This window comes from Rhinatrema bivittatum, chromosome 2 (assembly GCF_901001135.1).
Source record: "Rhinatrema bivittatum chromosome 2, aRhiBiv1.1, whole genome shotgun sequence".
Taxonomy (NCBI): domain Eukaryota; kingdom Metazoa; phylum Chordata; class Amphibia; order Gymnophiona; family Rhinatrematidae; genus Rhinatrema; species Rhinatrema bivittatum.
The window spans coordinates 49,244,503-49,265,531 of record NC_042616.1 but is presented as its reverse complement, the minus strand read 5'-3'; the positions used below and the strand labels follow the sequence as shown (position 1 = coordinate 49,265,531).

At 43.5% G+C, this 21,029-nt stretch overlaps 1 protein-coding gene across 2 annotated transcripts in view; it reads left to right on the top strand.

Moving 5' to 3' along the window:
• The first annotated feature begins 1,932 nt into the window (after nucleotides 1–1,932).
• Nucleotides 1,933–21,029, top strand: part of GBE1 (1,4-alpha-glucan branching enzyme 1) — a 153,406-nt gene continuing 134,309 nt past the window's right edge. Inside the window, exon 1 of one of the 2 annotated variants that reach the window (XM_029588010.1) lies at nucleotides 1,933–2,209. In XM_029588010.1, the coding sequence (XP_029443870.1) occupies nucleotides 2,115–2,209 (95 nt within the window). In that variant the 5' untranslated portion in view covers nucleotides 1,933–2,114. The remainder of the gene's footprint in view (nucleotides 2,210–21,029) is intronic. The other variant, XM_029588011.1, reaches the window with a different exon arrangement.

Below are 21,029 nucleotides of genomic sequence, written 5' to 3'. Positions count from 1 at the left end.
ATGAGGCTATCAAATAATTTTATAGTGTGAAACTGGCCAGCTTTTTAAAATTACCCAGAAGAGCCTTTGGACTTTTTTATTAACACTTTCTTTTAATAACCAATTTGAAAGCAGGATCCATGCTATAGAGGTGGGTGTGATGAAGAAATGTCATTTTGGCTCCCCCCCCCCCCAATTCTTCTGTCTAGAGATGCCACTGATTTTGTGTGACCTTAAGCATTAGTACAAGAAGGATTAAGGGGGCGATGCTGGAGAGGCACACAAATGCATTGGCCCCTGGGTGCCAGAGACCCTTGGTGCGCCACTGGGTGCGAGTCATATGGGGCCACAAGCAGTGGCAAAGAGGAGTGGAGATTTGGCGGGCCGCAAGCAGTGCCCAACCTGCTTGTGACTGGAAAACCACACAGTCAACGGGCGTGATCGAGAATGAGGTAGGAATCGGGGCCGGGACCGGGGGGTGGCGGCGCAACGGGGGGGGGGGGGGGGGGGGCGCAAGGGAGAAGGCTCGCCTAGGGCGCCAAATCCCCTTGCACCGGCCCTGTCTACAGCCAAGTCCTAACGGAAATAAAGAATGCGTGCATGGGGGTAACTTGCTGGTGAAGCAGTTACTACCCTTAGCAGAAGGCATGGAGATTATTAACCTTAACCAATAAGCCTTGATGCTTTTAATTTAACTGCAACATTGTTCCCCACTTCCACGGCAGGGGGAAAATGGGATTCAAACAACCAAGACAGCCCCGACTTCTACAGTCATGCAGGGGCTAATATTCCCGAGTAGCTAAGTGTGCTGTTTGATGATTTATAGCAATTATATATAGAAAGACCAATACCCACAATTAGATAAATTTGCTGTTTGATATCTTGTAGAAATGTATATAATCGTATAGTCTAATAAAACTTGTACATATTTGTAAATACCCTGTTTACATTCCCATCTGTTTTCCCTAGAGAGAAGGGAGGAAAATCCCATCCACTAACACCTTCTTCCCCTGGTGGACACAGCACGCACCAAGCATGCAAGAACTGACAAGAGTCCACCTGCGTGGGAGGAGGGTCTCCCGCCAAGTCTATCCTGGACCCAGAAATTGGGCACAGGTTTGCTACCATAATTTTCCCCTGGATTATAATATTTTTCCTGCTTATTATTTTGTAGGAAGTCGGATTTTGTCTGTATGCGCCCTTCCCAACGCTATCTCAGACACGCATGCTCATGTTTATTGGTCGCCCTTCCCCAACTTGCAGCAGACCCCCCCCCCCCCTCACCCCCACTCCGCCTGCCCTACACTCCCGGATACTCACTTGTTCCACTCACGTGATAGGCAGCTGCCCCTCTCAGAGCTCTGACCAGCTGCTGAAATCTATATGTCATCGCGAAGCTCAAAGGGGCCGGGCTCTGCTAAAACAAAATACTTTTCAGCTTCCAATAATGCTCAAGCAGTAGGGGAAACCGGGGGAGATTTTAGAAATGTGAGAAAACCACTAGATTTTTAAATAGCTAAATTTAGCTCGGTGTCACGTTCACATTTCTATAATCTCATCGGTTTGTAAAAAAAAAAAAAAATCGCCCAAGCTAGTGGCAGCAACAGGGCTAAACTGGCAACACTGGCCGCCAGCAATGAGACCCGAGCTAAAATTCAAACAACCAAGTTCTCCCTACCCGGGTGGGGGCGGGGTGCAGTACAGTAAAAAGAGGGGATTTAGCCGAAGGCTACCTGGCTACAGCGAAGAAGAAGCTGGACTGCATGCTCCACCCCCTACTACCTAGAAGCAGGCCTCGGGAGAGAGGAAGCAGCGGATTGGCTGCTTGCAGGCAGGAACTGGAAGAAGGTAGCCAATGACGCCGAGTTTACGCCACTCTGCCCCTCCCCTCCCTTGAGGCAGGCTTAGCTAATTGGCTGAAGGCAACTAGGCACTGAATTTGGAAGGCAGCCAAGCGCCCGCTCCATTGGACGCCTCTGCGAAGCGGCGACGGTGGTGGTCGCGCGCCTGCTATTCATGCACGGGCGGTCCCGCCGTCAGCCACCGGTCCCGCCCACCACCATCACGCGCCGATTGATTGTCTCGCGCGTTCCCCGCTCTGCAGTGGTTGCTCCGGTGCGCTGTCTCTTCTCGCTATGGCTGCCGAGGAAACGGTAGAGGTGCCTGAGCTCCCGCGGCTACTGGAGGCGGACCCTTACCTGATGTCGTACGTAAAGGATTTCAGACGGAGGTAAAAAAAAATAAAATATATATATATATATATATATATACACATAAAATACATCAAGATGTCTTTCTGTACATGTGTGTATTGACGTGCATCAAAAGCTTCGTCTCGCTTCTCTCCCGTTGGAACGGGAAGATGTGTCCTCCAGCTATAATCCCCTGGAGACAGAAGAAAGCGAACCTCTCTCATCCTGCCGTTCAGCTTTCCGGGTCCCCGCCCCGAAGAGCTGCCCTGTTTCCGCGCGCATCTCCAGCCCGCATTCCCCACCTCCACCCCTCCCCCTTTCTATTACGTGGCCTTGTGTGTTCCCCCGTTTCCTGGGAACAGTGGCCGTGTTAAAATGAAGCCGAGCTGGATGACCCGCCTCGGTCGGCTTCAGGGTGACCCCCACCGTGTCCTTCCTTCCCTCCCCTCCTCTTCCCTCTGCTAAACACGTGTCCTCTGCTGGCTGGAATTCAGTGAGTCCTTCTCCCGGCGGCCCTGGGCCGGCAGTGTTAATGTGCCACTTTACTGGCGAGGGGCTGCTAGCTGGGCTGTGCAGTGAAGAGTTACTGTTATCAGAATCATTTGTACGGTGCATACCGGATGTACGCAGCGCTGTACAGTGCCACCTAATGCAGTGGCCCCCAACCCTGTCCTGGGGGCCCACTAGCCACTGCCAGTAGGGTTTTCAGGATATCCACGATGAATACGCATGTGAGAAAATTTGCATGCACTGCCTCAATAACATGCAACTCTTTTCTGGTGCATATTCTTTGTGGATTTCCTGAAAACCCGACCGGCTGGTGAGCCCCTAGGACAGGGTTGGAGACCACTGACCTAATGGATAGGTAGCTTGGCTATATTCATAGTAAAGTAATAAATGACGGTGGGATAAAGGTCCATCTAGCCTGCCCAGTAGCGATTGTATATGGGTTTACCCAAAGTGGATCAGATTCCTGCATGGGAGCCCATCTTCTCAGCAGTATAATGATCTCAACAAATATTTTTTTTTCAGGCCTTTTGGTATGTGCAGAAATGATTCATCTTGCAGTATTTATTGTGTGGCTCCTAATGTGCTACATGTTCAGGAAATTACTTCACCGTGAAACTGTTCGTTTTGCCGCTCTGTGCGTTACCCTTGCACAACTCAGGACGCAGGACTAGTTTAAGCGTTTAATAACATACATCTGACTAATATCTCTTAAACCAGTTAGATTTATACACACTTTTTTTTTTTTATACAAGCTGTTTTATACTGCCAGGACTGACATTATTGCTGGGTTATTTATCTATTTTAAGGTTGTTCTGGAACCTAGTGTCTTTCAGACAGGTGTTGGAGTAGCTTTAGATCTCATCTCTGTCCAGCTACTACTGTCAGGTTCCTAATGGTGCTATTTTTATGTTATAGTTTAATGTTATTTTATGTTTTTTAAGTATGTTTTTGAGAGATGCTTAGAACTGTTGACTGGTGGGTTATACATCTTTTAAATAAAGAAATACTTTATATAAAATCTTGAAAGTGAATGAGCTTCGGTTCAGAAAGTTGATTGAAAGAAAATTGGTCCTACTGTCTAATATCAAATATATTGAAACTGCTGTTAAGAGCCAGGCCCCTAACTTGCTAGGATGTTAAGGTAGTGACTGCTGAATTTACTGCTTGCTGCAGAATAGTGACAAACTACTTTCCTCCTGTGTGGTGTGCTCAGGGTCCTACTGTTATCTCCTGCAGCTGCTGCCTCCCCTCTCTTTAGCATTCCTGAAGCTGCCGCCCTGGCCCGCCCACCTGCCTGCCTCCTTGCTGGTGCTGCTGATGCTTCTTTTCTGCTGTGTGGCTCAGAGTAAGCACACCCACATTTTTAGAGTCAGCTGAGCTGCCTTGTTAACTTTGGAAGCTTATACTCCCCTGATTCCTAGCCTTGAATATTTCTTTTGTTACATACGGCACACTTGGAAGTTTTGTTTTCTCCGTATGGCTTGTTGTTAAGCTGGTTTCATACTTGAATCCTTTGTGTTCACGTGTGTGTTACCTTGAATACTGTTCAATTGTTATATATCAGATCATTTTGTTCTTCTAGTTTCTTAATCACTGATACAGTAAAACCCGCGGGAGAGCCAGCGCTCCGAGGTGAGAGGCCACACTCCTGTGTGCGCGATTTAGTATGCAAATGAGGGCTCGTGGTAAAAAGCGCTAGGGACACTAGCGCGTCCCTAGCGCCTCTTTTTTGACAGGAGCGGCGGCTGTCAGTGGGTTTGACAGCTGACGCTCAATTTTTTCGGCGTCGGTTCTCAAACCCGCTGACAGCCACGGGTTCGGAAAACGGACGCTGGCATAATTGAGCATCTGTCTTCCGACCCGCGGGCCGATTTAACACATTTTTTATTTTATTTTTTTTAATTTTGGGCAGGCGTAAATCTGTGCGTGCCAGCGGGCTGCTGGCGCGCCATCACCCGACCAGGGGGCTGGTCCGGAGACCTCGACCATGCCCCCGGGCCGGCGCCACGCCCACGGTCCTGCCCCGAACTGCCCCAGACACGCCCCCTCCCCGCCCCTTTTACGAAGCCCCGGGACTTATGCGCGTCCCGGGGCTCTGCGCGCGCCGGCGGCCTATGCAAAATAGGTGCGCCGGCGCCCTGCGCGCGTACGTCCGGCCGGATTTATGCGCGCAGGGCATTTAAAATCCGGCCCATTTAGATGCTGTCTAAATTAAGACCCGATTCACTAAGGGTTTTTCTCACAGACACAAAATGGAGAGAGAAGCCTTTTTTCCCATCGGAAAAAAATCAACAGAACCAGAGGTCACGTTTTGAAGCTCCAGGGAGGAAGACTCAGAACCAATGTCAGGAAGTATTTCTTCACGGAGAGGGTGGTGGATGCCTGGAATGCCCTTCCAGAGGAAGTGGTGAAGACCAGAACTGTGAAGGACTTCAAAGGGGCGTGGGATAAACACTGTGGATCCCTAAAATCTAGAGGATGTAAATGAAGAGTGGGTGGCTCGCGGGAATGATGGCTACTACCTGGAGATAATACCCTTATTCAATAAACATACACAAGATTAATACGACTCCAACATTGCTCTAAGCTTTAACGGCAGGAGGAAATGTGGAAAAAAGGATTTGCATTCACAAAAAAGTGGGGAGTAGCTTGCTTATTACGGCAGTTACTACCCCAAACCAAATAAGCCTGATACTTCACTTTCAATGCATATCCAGCATAGCTCTCTGCTTCAACGGCAGGGGAGAAAGACGATACTTCACGCATAGCTCTCTGCTTCAACGGCAGGGGAGAAAGACAGATACTTCACGCATATCCAGCATAGCTCTCTGCTTCAACGGCAGGGGGAATGAAGAAAAGTGGATCTATATACAGACAACCAACACGGACTGAATTACATAGTCTGCGTAAACAAATAAGCATGGGTGTAGCTTGCTTATTGCGGTGGTTACTACCCCTAACTAATTAAGCTAGATATTTCACTTAGATGCAGTTCTTATTGACTATTTAAAAATACAAACAGTCTAACTTGTTTATTCACTGTCTTACTGACTATTAAAAGTACAAACACACTAGATAATATTCCCAAATAGTTAACTTTGCCCCAATACTTTTAAAAAAGACAATGTCCCAAGCAAAAACTTACTGATTCCTTTCAGCCACCAGCAAGGTGATCCTCTCCTCTCAGTGCTCCCACTGAAAAGTGGGAGCACTGAAAGGCTTGCTGGCTTGCTTCAAAAATTTGTCTATGAACTCTAAAGGATCTAAAAGTGAACCCTTAGCTGACACAATCAGATGGCAAGGGGGTGACTGCATTGATTTATGAATCATTTATTTATTTGTTGCATGCTTTTCCAGCAAAGAGTTCAAAGTGAGGTATTAAGGGCTAATGTTGCAGTAGCATTTGAGTATACAATGGTTTGGCGAAGGAAATCTAACCTGGAGAGAACATGGATTCCGAAATATACAAACAAAAACAAGTATTATTTACAGTGTAGATGTTGGGAGAATTGATATGACATAAGAGGGAAAAAAATTTAAAGAGATGTATATCTACAAATTCCACATATGGATGTGAGAACTAGATAACCATTAGGCCCGAAGTTGGCAAAGTGAGTGAACAGATTATTTACAGTACAGGTGGGTTGGCAAGGTGTGAGGGAAACATTAGCCGAAATCTATATCTATACACACTTTTCAAATTGATGTGAGAGCTTGGAATTTGCCAAGGGTAAGGCAATTGGATAAACATTGGGATTAGTTTAGCAGGTGGAATGCAGGGCTGCTGCTGGCATAGGTTGGGAGGGACAGGGGTGGAGGGAAACCATCTTTAAAAGAGGTGCTGGGTCTCACGGGAGAGGATTGGGTGGACTGGTTGGCAGCAGGGGTGGGGATGCTAATTAAGATACAGTGGTCACTTCAGACTGGTCAAAAAGCTAATTAGAAGAGCCATGTTTTCAGAAGCGTTGTGTGTTTGAGTGGTGGAGCATCTAGGATAGTTGTCTTCCTGGTGCTTATGAGGCATAGTCCCTTGAAGACAGAGACCACCAGGGGGGTTTGTAACAGCAGAGGGAGTAGGATGGCCGATAGGGTGTGAGATAATCGTTGAGATAGAGTGATGCTTTTCTTGCAGAGGCTTTCTATATTGTATGATCATTCATTAAAATGCATTATGGCATTAACGCATGCAAAAAGTATAGTATCGCATGGCACAAATGCAAATTTTTGAGATGTGTGGAATTGGGGGAGGAGTTTGGGTGGCTTTTAGTTAAATTAGGAGCCATATCACGCCATGTGATACCAAAGTGCATGCTATTGCTTGGTTTTAATGCTGGAAATAACTACAGCTTTTTCCCTGGCGTTAAGCTGTATGATATGTCCGAAATGGCCATAACGCAATTTGCGAAAAACTTTTGGAATTGCATTTTGGCCATTTCTGGGTTTGAGGGTTGGAGTGGAGAGAGAGAGAGATCCTCTGAGGAGGGCCTCACTGTGTGCACCTATTTATCTTTCTACAGGAGGGCCACCTGATAGTTGAGGTGAGGTGTTAGTGGTGGTTTAGGGGCCAGTTTCGCATGAGAGTGAGACGTACAACCGCACAGTACACCTTGGTGAAGATTTGACGTCATTTGGAGTGGGGAAAGTCTCGCAAAGATGACATTTCTACTATGCTCTCTCACCCTAGCTTGAAGGACTCTAGAGGTGATAGAACATAGTAGAAATGTCATCTTTGCGAGACATTCCCCACTCCAAATGACGTCAAATCTTCACCAAGGTGTACTGTGCGGTTTGTACGTCTCACCCTACATGCAAAACTGGCCCCTAAACCACCACTAACACCTCACCTCAACTATCAGGTGGCCCTCCTGTAGAGAGATAAATGCTCTCACTCTCGCTGACTCGTTCATGATCCATTTCAATGCACAGTGTCGTTCAAGTTCATTCAGGCATTGCCGATAAAATTGCCTTTCCATATCACCCACATTCGCACTTGGACATGTCATTCATTAAAATTAAATCCACGTGGGTCCCTTTGGGCCCATTCGACCCTGTCTGGTTACATTCTATAATTTGGTCTTTGCAGATCTGTCATGGATAGAAAAATTGTACAGGATATTCTTCAGTTTGACTAAACAAGCTAAATCTGCTTTACATGATCTACAAGGAGAATCTTCTGTGATAATAAAACTGGCTAATAAAAGGAGGTGGAGTAGTGGTAGCTGAAATGAAACAGTCATTGCTGTACATTGGTATTTGTGTATGAAAACCCATCTAATCATGTGAATTAGTTGTGTTCATTAGTGTCTCTGCATCTCTTAACATATGAGTTGGTGGAAGGGTCTTGTAGTTATTTGGCATTGGTTTCTTTTGCTGTGATTGTGTACTCATTATACTACCTGCATGTCAGTTCCTCGCAACATTGGTTATTAGCGCAATAACACTGCAGACATTTATATATTTAAGCATTTCACCTAATCTACACAAACTACTAGCCAGCAAGCAACAGTATTCTTGTAGACCTTGTGGCAATTCATAGAAAAATTTTTATTGCTGAGGTGACTCACTTTTGAAAATACTTCTAGACGGTGAATGAAAAAAAAAATTAAGGAGCTTGTTTTTCATGCTTCATGTTTTGACTGCAAATTTTCAAATATACACACGTATGTATATACAACATAATCCTGTCAAAGGATTTATGTAGTATCCTTTATTTGAACTTTGCTTTAAATGTATCTTTTTCATTGAAAGTTTGTATGTGTCCCATTGTTAATTTCAAGAACATGCTCATATGTTTCAAATACTTTTATCACTCTGTGAAATATATTCAATGTACAATAATTCTATACATAGGTGAAAATGAGTCAGTGCATCGCACATAACATTTTAGGATTGTTTTTATGGTTGGAGTGAATGGGTAATGATTGATTAGGGAAATGTTGTGTGTGACTATATGATGAGTGCGTATTTTTTTTTCCCCTGATAGCTTTTTGGTATTGAAATGTTATAATATATATTTTGACATTGTATAATAAAGTTTTATAGTACAACAAATTCATATTTATTAATATAATGGTGGTATTTCCCCAACTATAAGGGTCTCTTTTGTGTGTTCTGTTAAGTACCCACACAGTATTTAATAATTGTAAAGGCCAATTTGTGTATACTGTGTCTGTCTCTACCCTCTATGCTCTAATTTGTATACATATATATCTATATAGTCCAGTCATATAAAAATAATGCACTACCAAATCTGGGATGATTTAGTTCTAAAACCTCCCTAGCTTTGCTACAGAACTATGAGCTATTACTGCATCTCACCACAAGTTCATTGTGTTATTTTTAGAATATACATGTTTTTTTCAATTACATTACTCATGTTTTGCCAAATTTCAGCTGTTGTAAAAATATCTGCCACTACTTCTTGCCTTCCTACCTGTTTTGCTTTGGATGAATCTAGACCACTGTTTCCCAGCCTTTTTCAGCCCGAGGCACACTTACATAAACTCAGTTCGTGGCACACCTCATTGGCCCCAACACATTATTAATAATAAAAAAAACAAAACAAAAATGTATTCTCTTTTTTACTTTTATTTAAGTTTTCTTAAACTGTGCCCCTCTGTTCCATTGCCCCATTCCTCTTTAGATGGAAAAGGGGAAGAGTATGATGAAACAGAAGAGCAAGGGGAAGGCTATGTTGGGGCAATGGAACTAAAGTCAACAGAAGAGCTCTATAGATTGGGTTTGGTGGAGGGAGGTGCAAGAGAGCGGGAGGAAGGATTTCATGCCATACAAGTACATTGCAGAGACTTAAAATAGTTTCTTTACTTGCCCTCTTTCTATTTAGTAGCATTCACTTAGTTTTGTGCAGATTGTGAGCTCTACTCTGTGCTGCCCTGCTCTTGGCCTCCTCCAGTTGCCACCAAACAGCTGGGCAGTTGCAAAGGTCTGTAGCGCCATAGGCAGACCAGTGTAACATTGCGTCCATGCCCAAAACCCACCCTGAGTTGAAAGTGCCCCTCTTCAGTGGTAGATAGTATTAGTCATATTCTCCCTCTTACGTTTCTTGCTCTCCCTCTGTCTCTCCCCCCGGGACGTGAGATTGATCCCTCTCTCCTGCTGCACAGTCGACGGCTGTGAGTCTGCTTCCTGCAGCAGCAGTGCACATGCGCGCCTATATCTCTGCGGGTCAGGCATTGTGGAAGTGGTTTTTGTGCCTCACTACTGGCATTGATGATTTTAAAGACGAGTTGCAGGAGGGGCTCTGCAGCCATGGCACAGCGGTTGGGGAAACACTGATCTAGACAAAGTAGAATACATTTCACAAAGAACTTGCTGTATGTAGTTTCTTTCAAATTCAATAAAGGAAAATTGAAACAATTTTTAGTCTCTTGCTCTCAAAACAGCTAAAATAACACTCTCTTCTCTGGTCTGTATTAGTAAAAAAAAATTTTTCTGTTATATTGCTAGTAACTATTTGAAAATCCCTGTGTGCTTTAAAGAGAGGAACCTACCTAGTAGACAATTCTGAGTGTGGTGTAATCAGTTGCACAGCAAGGGATATTGAACCAAGCACAAGTCTCTAGCACATGTGATCTTGCATAAGGCTGCACAGCTTACCTGGTTCCTGTTTTGGCTAAGTTTAGCAGTATAATTTAATATAACTGTATTCCTTCTTTTTCCAATATATGTTGCTTTATCTCTGCTGTTTATTACCTCCCACTCCTAGAGTTTCCTTCTTAAAGGACATATGATAATTGAATTATAATAGGGCCGAGGTACCAATCTCTCAACTTATTAGTCACTATTAGCTCAATGTCTTTTATTCAGTGCAACAACTGTGGTGCTTGTGTCCCAAGGCCTATCATTTGGAGAATAAAGGTTTGTTCAATTTGCCTTCAGCTGTCTGCCATGAATAAGGAGCTAATGTACCCGAGAGAGAAAGTATCCAATTTTCAAATGACTTCCTCTTCCATGCAGCATCCAGAATCTCTCTCATCTCTTAAAGAAAATTCAGAAACCCAGGTATAAATAGTGGGCTCTGGTAGAGCAAGATCTGTGACTGTGAGACACCCACGTTTCTCAACTTTTGAAGCACCCTAGAAAGCTTTGACTACAAATGCTTGTAGTCCAGGTCCTGCAGGTCTAGGATTTTGTTGATCGATGGTGGAGGCGGACTTGTACATTGTTGCTCTTATGGAGACATAGTTCCTGAATTCTCATGAGTGGGATAAGGCTATCCCAGGCTATAAAGAAGAGAGGACAGAAAAGGGGTAGAAGTAGCTCTCTGTCAAAAAAACAGTATCCAAGCAAATGAATTGCAAGGGAGGTGGAGTTGAGAAGAAGCGTAATGGCCTGTCTTTAAAAAAAAAAAAAAAGAAGATGGTGTTTCCATTTTTCCTGGTGTGAGCCACAGGCCACTGACTCAAAAAGAAGAACTGGGCAAAGAACTCATCCAGGACATCCAAAAGGTAGGAAAGAAGGGACTAGTGTTGCTCATTGGAGATTATAATCTTACAGATTTGGATTGGAGTATCCTTTCTTCAAGGGGTTCTACTCAAATAAATGGTATTGAAACTCAGGGTGTAATACTCAGTCTAGTTCTCACTAATGGTGATAATGTCTCTAATGTTTGGTTAGGGGCTCACCTGAGCACCAGTGATCATCAGAAGATATGGTTTGAAATTGCGAATAGGATAAAGAGAAGTCACATGACCCAAGTTTTTATTTCACAAATACTGTCTTTAGTAAAATGGGGACATACCTGAAGGAAGAACTGGAAGACTTGGGAGAAAACGGATGAGGTGGAACAATAGTGGGCCAAATTTAAAAGGAGCTATTACAGAGGCAACAAATCTATGTCAGAAACGTAAATGAGGAAAAAGAAATTTATTTGGTTCTCTAAGGAGGTGGTTGAAAAAATAAAGATAAAAAGAACAGTGTTCAAGAAGTAAAAGGATCCCAAAAAAGAGAACGCAGGGAAGAATCTCTTTAAAATTGAGGGAGATGAAGAAGGAAATAAGGAAAGCAAAAGGTCAGTGGAAGAAAGGATTGCTGAAGAGGTAAAGCAAGATGACAAAACATTTTTCAGATATATCAGAGAAAGAAGGGAGGCTGGAAATGATATAGTGAAATTGAAAGGTGACAGCAATATATGGAGAGAAACAAAGAAATGGAAATATTAAATAACTACTTCAGTTTGGGTTTCACCAAAGAAGACCTTGGAGGTGGGCTCTTGCTGGTTGACAAAACTCAGTTTACAGAAAAAAATGTATGGGAAGAGCTAGGCAAACTGAAAGTGGACAAGGCCATGGGGCCGGATGATGGGCATCACAGGATGCTAATGGAGCTCAGAGATGTGCTGTGTCCGGTCCGCAGAAGGACCTGTTCGATAGATCCCTGGAAATGGGAGTGGTGCCGCAGTATTGCAAGAGAGTGGTGGTTGGTCCAGTTTCACAAGAGTGGGAGCAGAGAGGAGACCGGTGTGCAGGGACCAAGAGAGGTATCTTGGGGTAATAGTGTCTGGCGGTCTCTGTTTACTTAGTCTGTTTCATTTGTCTGTTTTGAGCTTTGCATCTCCCTCTTAATTATGTCACGTAAGTTTTAATAGGCAAGTAGCATTGCTTGAATTGAGTAAATGATTGGTTCCTTTTTTAATGAAATATAAGGGCATTTTACACAACGCTTTATGCATACCATCCCGGAAAGGCATTGAAGAAAATATATGAAATAGTCCATACAGATTTAGTGTGATTTGAAATAGACCCTGTATTTCAAACAGGCTACATCTGTTGGACTAATATTCAATATTCAGTCTTTTTGAGAGTCTGAGAACTTTAGTGCTGCTCATGTGTTGTCCTCTGAATTGCTGAGGGTTAAGTCCTGCAGTGGCTCTCACGCCTCTTTGCAATATTTGAAGTCTAGGGTCCTGTGTACTTTCCTCGGTGAGTGAGTCTTGTTATCAGCAGCTGTCTTCCTGCTCATGCGGGTGTTCACGTTTTTGTAGCATGCTCCGCCAATTGCTTTGGGAAAGGGCAATGCTATAACTGTTTGCCTGCCCTTTCACTTTATTTTCCCTTGTGTAACGCGAAACACGAGCTCGCATTCTAAAGCGGCTGACGTTCACATTGATTTTTAGCATTGCTACAGCTTTTTGCTTAAACTGGACTGGAATTTTCAGTATTTGTGTTCACAGATTTTGAAAAACCTTCATTGGTAATGTTTTCATAAATTCTGAGGATTAACTGTGAAAAGATATATTAGAATAATGGTCTGGTGACTGGAGAGTGCCTTGATTCCCAGACTGTTAATCTACTTATCCTTTTGTTTATCAGTCACTTTTTCATCATCAGCTATATTATATTGTCAGATACTCTGTGCTCTGTGTCAGAGGGGAGTAGAGCCATTGAGGGACAGTGGATTATGCAACAGCTCCTTAAATCCAGGGCTTGGCAAGTACCGGTCATCCAGGCACCTTGGATTTGCATGCCCCATTTCAGCTACCACTGCAGCCTTTGATTCAGCATTGCACAGTTCTCGGTGAGATTGAGCCTGAATTGAGATTCAGTGCCTGAATTCCCACACTGGTCTCAATCTTGCGAGACTTGAGATTGCAAGATGAGAGCAGGACTTTAGGCAGTGCATAGTTCAAACTTGTTGACAGCTGTGTGGTGCCGGATGAAAGAGAATAGTTGTTGCAGCAGCCAGCAAGCTAAGATAGAAGGGTAGCTGGCTGCAGTCTTTGGATGCATTTGGCTTAGGGCATGGGAGGTAGGCTGGATCTGGCTAGTTGGGAAGGATGGAGGGGACTTTAGCAGGTGGAGGGTAAATGCTTGGGGACTGAGAGTTGAGACTGCTAGCAAAAGAGTGGGGAATTGAGAGAGGGAGACAAGTGGGCACCCTGGCTACAATGATAGCTGTGCCTGAACTTGACTGCCTCTTTGCTTCCTCTATTGGAATAGCACCAGCATGCTTGCAGAAAAGGGGAGAGGCCTGATTTACTAAGCTTTTTTTTTCTCCCATAGACACGGAATAGGAAAACAGTCTTAGTAAATCAGACCCTAATGAATCTATGGCAGATCTCAAAAGGGGTGAGTCTGATGTTGCTCATTTCCATCAGCTTTGGGGAAAGGGGGAGAGAAGGAAGGATGGGGAGGTTGAGAGAGCTCTTGGCTCCATAAGTCTTTGGGTTGGTTCCTAGCTGTAAAGAAAATGTGTAAAAGCTTGCTTTAATCGAAAATTGGTGCTTGTTTTCTGTCAGTGAATCTCTAACATTTTGATAACATTTGTTCATGCAAGACAACTATAGTATTTAATTTTAATTGGATGTGAAAGCGCTTAATATTTTTTACATTGATGACTGAGTTAGCCATTACATATGGGTGACATCCATTGGCATCGAATGGGCTTGTCTCTCCAAGCTAATAGAGCTTTGAGCTCTACTGAGCATGTGCAGAAACTCCTGCACAGGCATTGCCGCATGTGCCCCCTCAGTCATTTTTTGTCTGAGCACTAGCATGGGCATGTACTTGGTCTCTCCTAATACTTTTATCACCAAAATTTAAACATTTTATTTTTTTGCCCTGTTTTATCCTTTTATAGTTGCTTTGCTACCTTAGTGGCACTCACAACTTCACTTTTCAGTGCTAACTTTAAAAAAAAAAAAAAAATATATATATATATATATATATGCATATATAGAAGGAAACTTTTTTTTTTCCTGAAGACTCTGTTGCTTCAACATGTCAGAAAAGAAGAAAAAAAATCAATGCTGAATGGTTTTAAAAGTTGCATCTTTAGCAAGGTAATGTCCCTCACAGATGGTCATGAACTCTATCAATGCCCTGGGTTGGAACATGACCCGCAAATTGCTAGTCCTGTGGATGGATGTCTCTGCCTCCCAGCATTCCAGGATTTGAATTGGGGAGCTGCATAAATCTCTTCTGAGTTGCAGTAGATTCTCTTCCCACAGTGCAGTGTTTTCTTTACAGGGAATAAAGATGAACAGGAACTCCTCTAAGACATCCCCCATCAGCCCAGGCTGAAGTCGTGGCGTCAAGTATAGTCAACTACTCTTCATCAAAGAAGCAGCATCAATAACTACAGTCATTGGCGTGTGCATCAAAGAAACACAAACACTCCGAAACCTGGGGCATTGGTATCTGTACTGTTAGTATATCCAATGCATGAAGCATCCCATCCATGTATCGCAGCATTTGATGTTTGATGCACCGATGTATGGTGCACAAACACATTTGACAGCTTACCAAATTGCGCCATGCCTGCAGCCCATGCTCCATCGATACATCTTGGACATGATCCCCACAGGACACCTGGCCCTCTGACGCATAGCCCCATAAGAACATAAGAAAATGCCATACTGGGTCAGACCAAGGGTCCATCAAGCCCAGCATCCTGTTTCCAACAGTGGCCAATCCAGGCCATAAGAACCTGGCAAGTACCCAAAAACTAAGTCTATTCCATGTAACCATTGCTAATGGCAGTGGCTATTCTCTAAGTGAACTTAATAGCAGGTAATGGACTTCTCCTCCAAGAACTTATCCAATCCTTTTTTAAACACAGCTATACTAACTGCACGAACCACATTCTCTGGCAACAAATTCCAGAGTTTAATTGTGCGTTGAGTAAAAAAGAACTTTCTCCAATTAGTTTTAAATGTGCCCCATGCTAACTTCATGGAGTGTCCCCTAGTCTTTCTACTATCCGAAAGAGTAAATAACCGATTCACATCTACCCGTTCTAGACCTCTCATGATTTTAAACACCTCTATCATATCCCTCCTCAGTCGTCTCTTCTCCAAGCTGAAAAGTCCTAACCTCTTTAGTCTTTCCTCATAGGGGAGTTGTTCCATTCCCCTTATCATTTTGGTAGCCCTTCTCTGTACCTTCTCCATCGCAATTATATCTTTTTTGAGATGCGGTGACCAGAATTGTACACAGTATTCAAGGTGCGGTCTCACCATGGAGCGATACAGAGGCATTATGACATTTTCCGTTTTATTCATCATTCCTTTTCTAATAATTCCCAACATTCTGTTTGCTTTTTTGACTGCCGCAGCACACTGAACCGACGATTTCAATGTGTTATCCACTATGACACCTAGATCTCTTTCTTGGGTTGTAGCACCTAATATGGAACCCAACATCGTGTAATTATAGCATGGGTTATTTTTCCCTATATGCATCACCTTGCACTTATCCACATTAAATTTCATCTGCCATTTGGATGCCCAATTTTCCAGTCTCACAAGGTCTTCCTGCAATTTATCACAATATCTCACTCGTCGTATTTCTTTCCAGATCATTTATAAATATATTGAACAGTAAGGGTCCCAATACAGATCCCTGAGGCACTCCACTGTCCACTCCCTTCCACTGAGAAAATTGCCCATTTAATCCTACTCTCTGTTTCCTGTCTTTTAGCCAGTTTGCAATCCACGAAAGGACATCGCCACCTATCCCATGACTTTTTACTTTTCCTAGAAGCCTCTCATGAGGAACTTTGTCAAACGCCTTCTGAAAATCCAAGTATACTATATCTACCGGTTCACCTTATCCACATGTTATTAACTCCTTCAAAAAGTGAAGCAGATTTGTGAGGCAAGACTTGCCCTGGGTAAAGCCATGCTGACTTTGTTCCATTAAACCATGTCTTTCTATATGTTCTGTGATTTTGATGTTTAGAACACTTTCCACTATTTTTCCTGGCACTGAAGTCAGGCTAACCGGTCTGTAGTTTCCCGGATCGCCCCTGGAGCCCTTTTTTAAATATTGGGGTTACATTTGCTATCCTCCAGTCTTCAGGTACAATGGATGATTTTAATGATAAGTTACAAATTTTTACTAATAGGTCTGAAATTTCATTTTTTAGTTCCTCAGAACTCTGGGGTGTATACCATCCGTTCCAGGTGATTTACTACTCTTCAGTTTGTCAATCAGGCCTACCACATCTTCTAGGTTCACCGTGATTTGATTCAGTCCATCTGAATCATTACCCATGAAAACCTTCTCCATTACGGGTACCTCCCCCAACATCCTCTTCAGTAAACACTGAAGCAAAGAAATCATTTAATCTTTCCGTGATGGCCTTATTTTCTCTAAGTGCCCCTTTAACCCCTCGATCAACTAACGGTCCAACTGACTCCCTCACAGGCTTTCTGCTTCGGATATATTTAAAAAAGTTTTTACTGTGAGTTTTTGCCTCTACAGCCAACTTCTTTTCAAATTCTCTCTTAGCCTGTCTTATCAATGTCTTACATTTAACTTGCCAATGTTTATGCTTTATTCACCATAATAACCATATTAACATCATATTAACATCTCCACCATACCTATGGCTACGTTCCTTTACTTTTCACAGCTTCTTTACTTTCCTCCCCTTTCCTTTCCCCCCACACCCACCCCGTATTTTCTAGCCTGCTCCCACACCCGCGCCCTGTTTTTTTGTAACTTTCCTCCTTTCGCAAGTTTTACTGTAAACCGGCGTGATGTGCCCGCACGAACACCGGTATATAAAAGCTGTTAAATAAATAAAATAAATAAATAAATCCTATTTTCTTCTGTTGGATCCTTCTTCCAATTTTTGAATGAAGATCTTTGGCTAAAATAGCTTCTTTCACCTCCCCTTTTAACCATGCCGGTAATCGTTTTGCCTTCTTTCCACCTTTCTTAATGTGTGGAATACATCTGGACTGTGCTTCTAGAATGGTATTTTTTAACAATGACCACGCCTCTTGGACATTTTTTACTTTTGTAGCTGCTCCTTTCAGTTTTTTTCTAACAATTTTTCTCATTTTATCAAAGTTTCCCTTTTGAAAGTTTAGCACGAGAGCCTTGGATTTGCACACTGTTCCTTTCCAGTCATTAAATCAAATTTGATCATATTATGATCACTATTGCCAAGCGGCCCCACCACCGTTACCTCTCTCACCAAGTCCTGTGCTCCACTGAGAATTAGATCTAAAATTGCTCCCTCTCTCGTCGGTTCCTGAACCATTTGCTCCATAAAGCTATCATTTATTCCATCCAGGAACGTTATCTCTCTAGCGTGACCCGATGATACATTTACCCAGTCTATATTGGGGTACAATAACCTAGTCCTGACGCAATCAGCACTTACATAGGGCTAGCATCCACCTTCACTGGCTTTGATGTATCTTGCTAAATAGTCTACACAATTGAAGTAAAGTTCTTTCAAAGCAAACAAGCATTCCATTCCATCAAAGCTTTTGATACATCAGTCTCACATGATCCTTCAGGCTGCTCTATCAATCAACTTTGTGATACATCCTAGATCTGTGGGGGGAAGCGGTCATGCAATAACTAGAACTTTTCATTCCAACAAGGATGCTCTCTGAGGGTCTTCACTTAGAAACACCAGATCCAGTATGTATTCCATCGGTTCCACTTGCCTCCAATAAACCACCAGTCCAGATGCAGGAACCTATACTGGTCTCTGAAGAGAATGTACCACTGCCCATGCCAGGTCAAATGACACATCAGTTGCTTGACTAAATTGCAGATTTTGTGAAAACGTTTTCTTTGCCTTCCTGACTAGGGTTACAGAACAATGCAACCTCTCCTCAATCACTGTGGCGCGTCCTCAAACCGGAGTCCCAGTTTCACCTATCAGACTGAACACACAATCAGAATCCGTGATTTTGAGTTTCAACATTATGCTTTATAGCAGCAGATTCCAGTTTGGAGGCAATTGGCCAGGACATATCTTAGAGACAACTAGATGAGCCTCCTGGTTCACACTCATTGTAATTGGAACCCTGGATAATTGATCCTTTGCCAGTGAGATTGGAGGGAGACTGTTCAGATATTCCAGTTGATCTGCTTCCGAACTCTCCTGACCAAACCTCCTCTCTGTAAGCCTTTACCTACTCTAAGTTTGTGGAAAATATTGGGATAGTGTTGGGAAGTCTACATTTGTAAAGACAAAGATCCTTGTTCGCAGTTACCGGGTTACTTGGTCTGCTTTAAATTCTGGACATCCCATCAGACATGGCAGCATTTTTCAGTTCATAACATCCTTAACATTCTACCAATGAAAATATGGGAAACGCTTGTCTTGAGCTCCCCTACAGCAGGAAAACTCGACCTTAAATGCAGAGTTTAAAAGTCTCTCTGGGATTCAGCATTGTCCAACTTCCACATCAATCTGTAGTAGTCGAGTCTGCTATGAGAAAAAAAAACCCAAAAAAGCCCAGAATTCACTTAAACTAGTCTCCAGGGAATACATTCATGAATGTGTCCAGAAACTAAAGCCCTTTTTACAACCTGTGTAGTCTTGTACTTATTACCCCCAGCCATTTTTGGATACAGAAGAAGGCTTCTGTCACATTCTCAGATTGGTGTATGAGTTGTTTGATTTCATTTCATGTATCTCCTCAGCCTCAATTGGGGCTCAGTGTATGGTGAGGCTTAGAGCGAGCGGCATTCATGACTGTCCATGAGAAGCTGGCTGACTTACCTTGCTTAGGTGACACCATATTTGGCAAGAAGCATAAAAGAGTTGCTCGGATCAGAATGTAGCAGTGCAGTTTCTTGCTACAACTCCTGAACATCCCTCTACTACAAGATGCTGCTTCTTCATGTACAAATGTCTGTATTTCCAGATCACCTTGCTGCTCTTTCCAACAATACCATCTTTCGCCTCTTCTGGCTCTATGTCAGCAGCCTCTTCCAACCAAACTGTGTTAGCATGAACATTGTCAGCAAAACAAACCACGAGCAGGCCTAATTCAAGCCTGGGCCCAGTTTGTAATTTCTATCAACAATCCACACCCCTCTTTTTCACTGGGGTGAATGATCTAGTCCTTCTAGCAAATGTGGCCTTGGATAACAAAGGACTTCTGGGCCCCCAAAATCATGCAGTCTCGTAACCATTTGTATTTCTTACAGCTTCCATTCCTTCACATTTGTGTACCTCTTCATCCGGATCTGTCTCACCTGCCCCAGCTTTAGCTGAAAATCCAATCATTTCTTCAGCAACAAGTGATAGAGCCAGTTCCTGCATCCCACCATGGACAGGTGTAAGGAATGGCATAGCATGAGCCCCTCTTGCCATACCACAGCCTTGTAGATAGATTCCTAAGACCCATGCCAACAGCGGGTAAGCAAGTCTTGGCATGGGCCAGACTACAACTGAGTCCAAAAGTCTATACAAAGACCAGGCTTGGGGCTGATGGCTTGAGGCAAGGCTGAAGACTCCGGTGGAGCCACAGGCAAAGACTGAAGTAAAGCTGAAGACTGAGAAGTCTAAGCCAGGCTGGTGCTGAAGGCAGGATCCAGGCTGAAGGGCTTGAGGAAGACAGAAGACCACCTTGCTGAGGCAACTAATCCAATTCCAGGCAGGCTAAGTAGCTAGAGCGTGTGACGACATTGGGGTGGGTACCTGACTCTCCCGCCAACATGCGCTGAATCGTGTGCATGCATGACATAAGCATCTCTTTACCGGGTCCTAGTATCACTTACATTAGTGACCAATGGCAGCTTCCTATCACACAGTGAACATCTGCTGTTGAGAAGTCTGGGAAGGCAGCTGGATGCTAACAGGATCCTTCAGAACTCAAGGAACTTGATCCCTTTAGGAAAGTCAATTTCAGATCAACCTCTTAAGAGTTAAGACTAAGAGCAATAAGATACACTCCTCAGCTTTAGCACATATTCTTCATGGAAGACATATCTTGATTCAGACCAGCAATCAGGTCACCATGTTTTATGTCAAAAGGGAGACACAGGGTCCTGGCCCCTTTGTCAGGCAGTGCTAAATGTTTGGGATTGGACAATCAAGCCTCAAGCTCTCTTACAAGCTACCTATCTGCCTGGTATCTCCAACACACTGGCAAATCACCTCAGCAGAGTGATTTGTCCACATGAGTGATAACTCCAGCAACCAGTAGCAGAAAGTCTTTTGACTTATGGAGTCTGTCATCGGTGGATCTATTCACATTGGAACAAAACAAGAAACTAAATCAATATTGCTCAATCCTACTCAGCAATCTCAGGCTTGCTTAGGATGCTCTTCTGCTTGACTGCATTACAAGCCTCATGTATGCTTTTCCGTTGACATCCTTGATTGCCAGAACAGTGCAGAAAACTTCTCCAGGATCACGCTAGTCTAATCCTCATAACTCCTGTGTGGCCCAGACAGATAAGGTTTGAATATCTAGTTCAACTTTCCAGAAGTCCTCCCATACATTTAGGGATGGACCCTACTCTATTCTGTTAAAGGAATGCATTATCTCAGTCTCCCAGCCCTCAACCCAATGGTTGGATGTTCAGTGTTCGATAATTGCAGATCTCGACTTACCCACAGAGATGG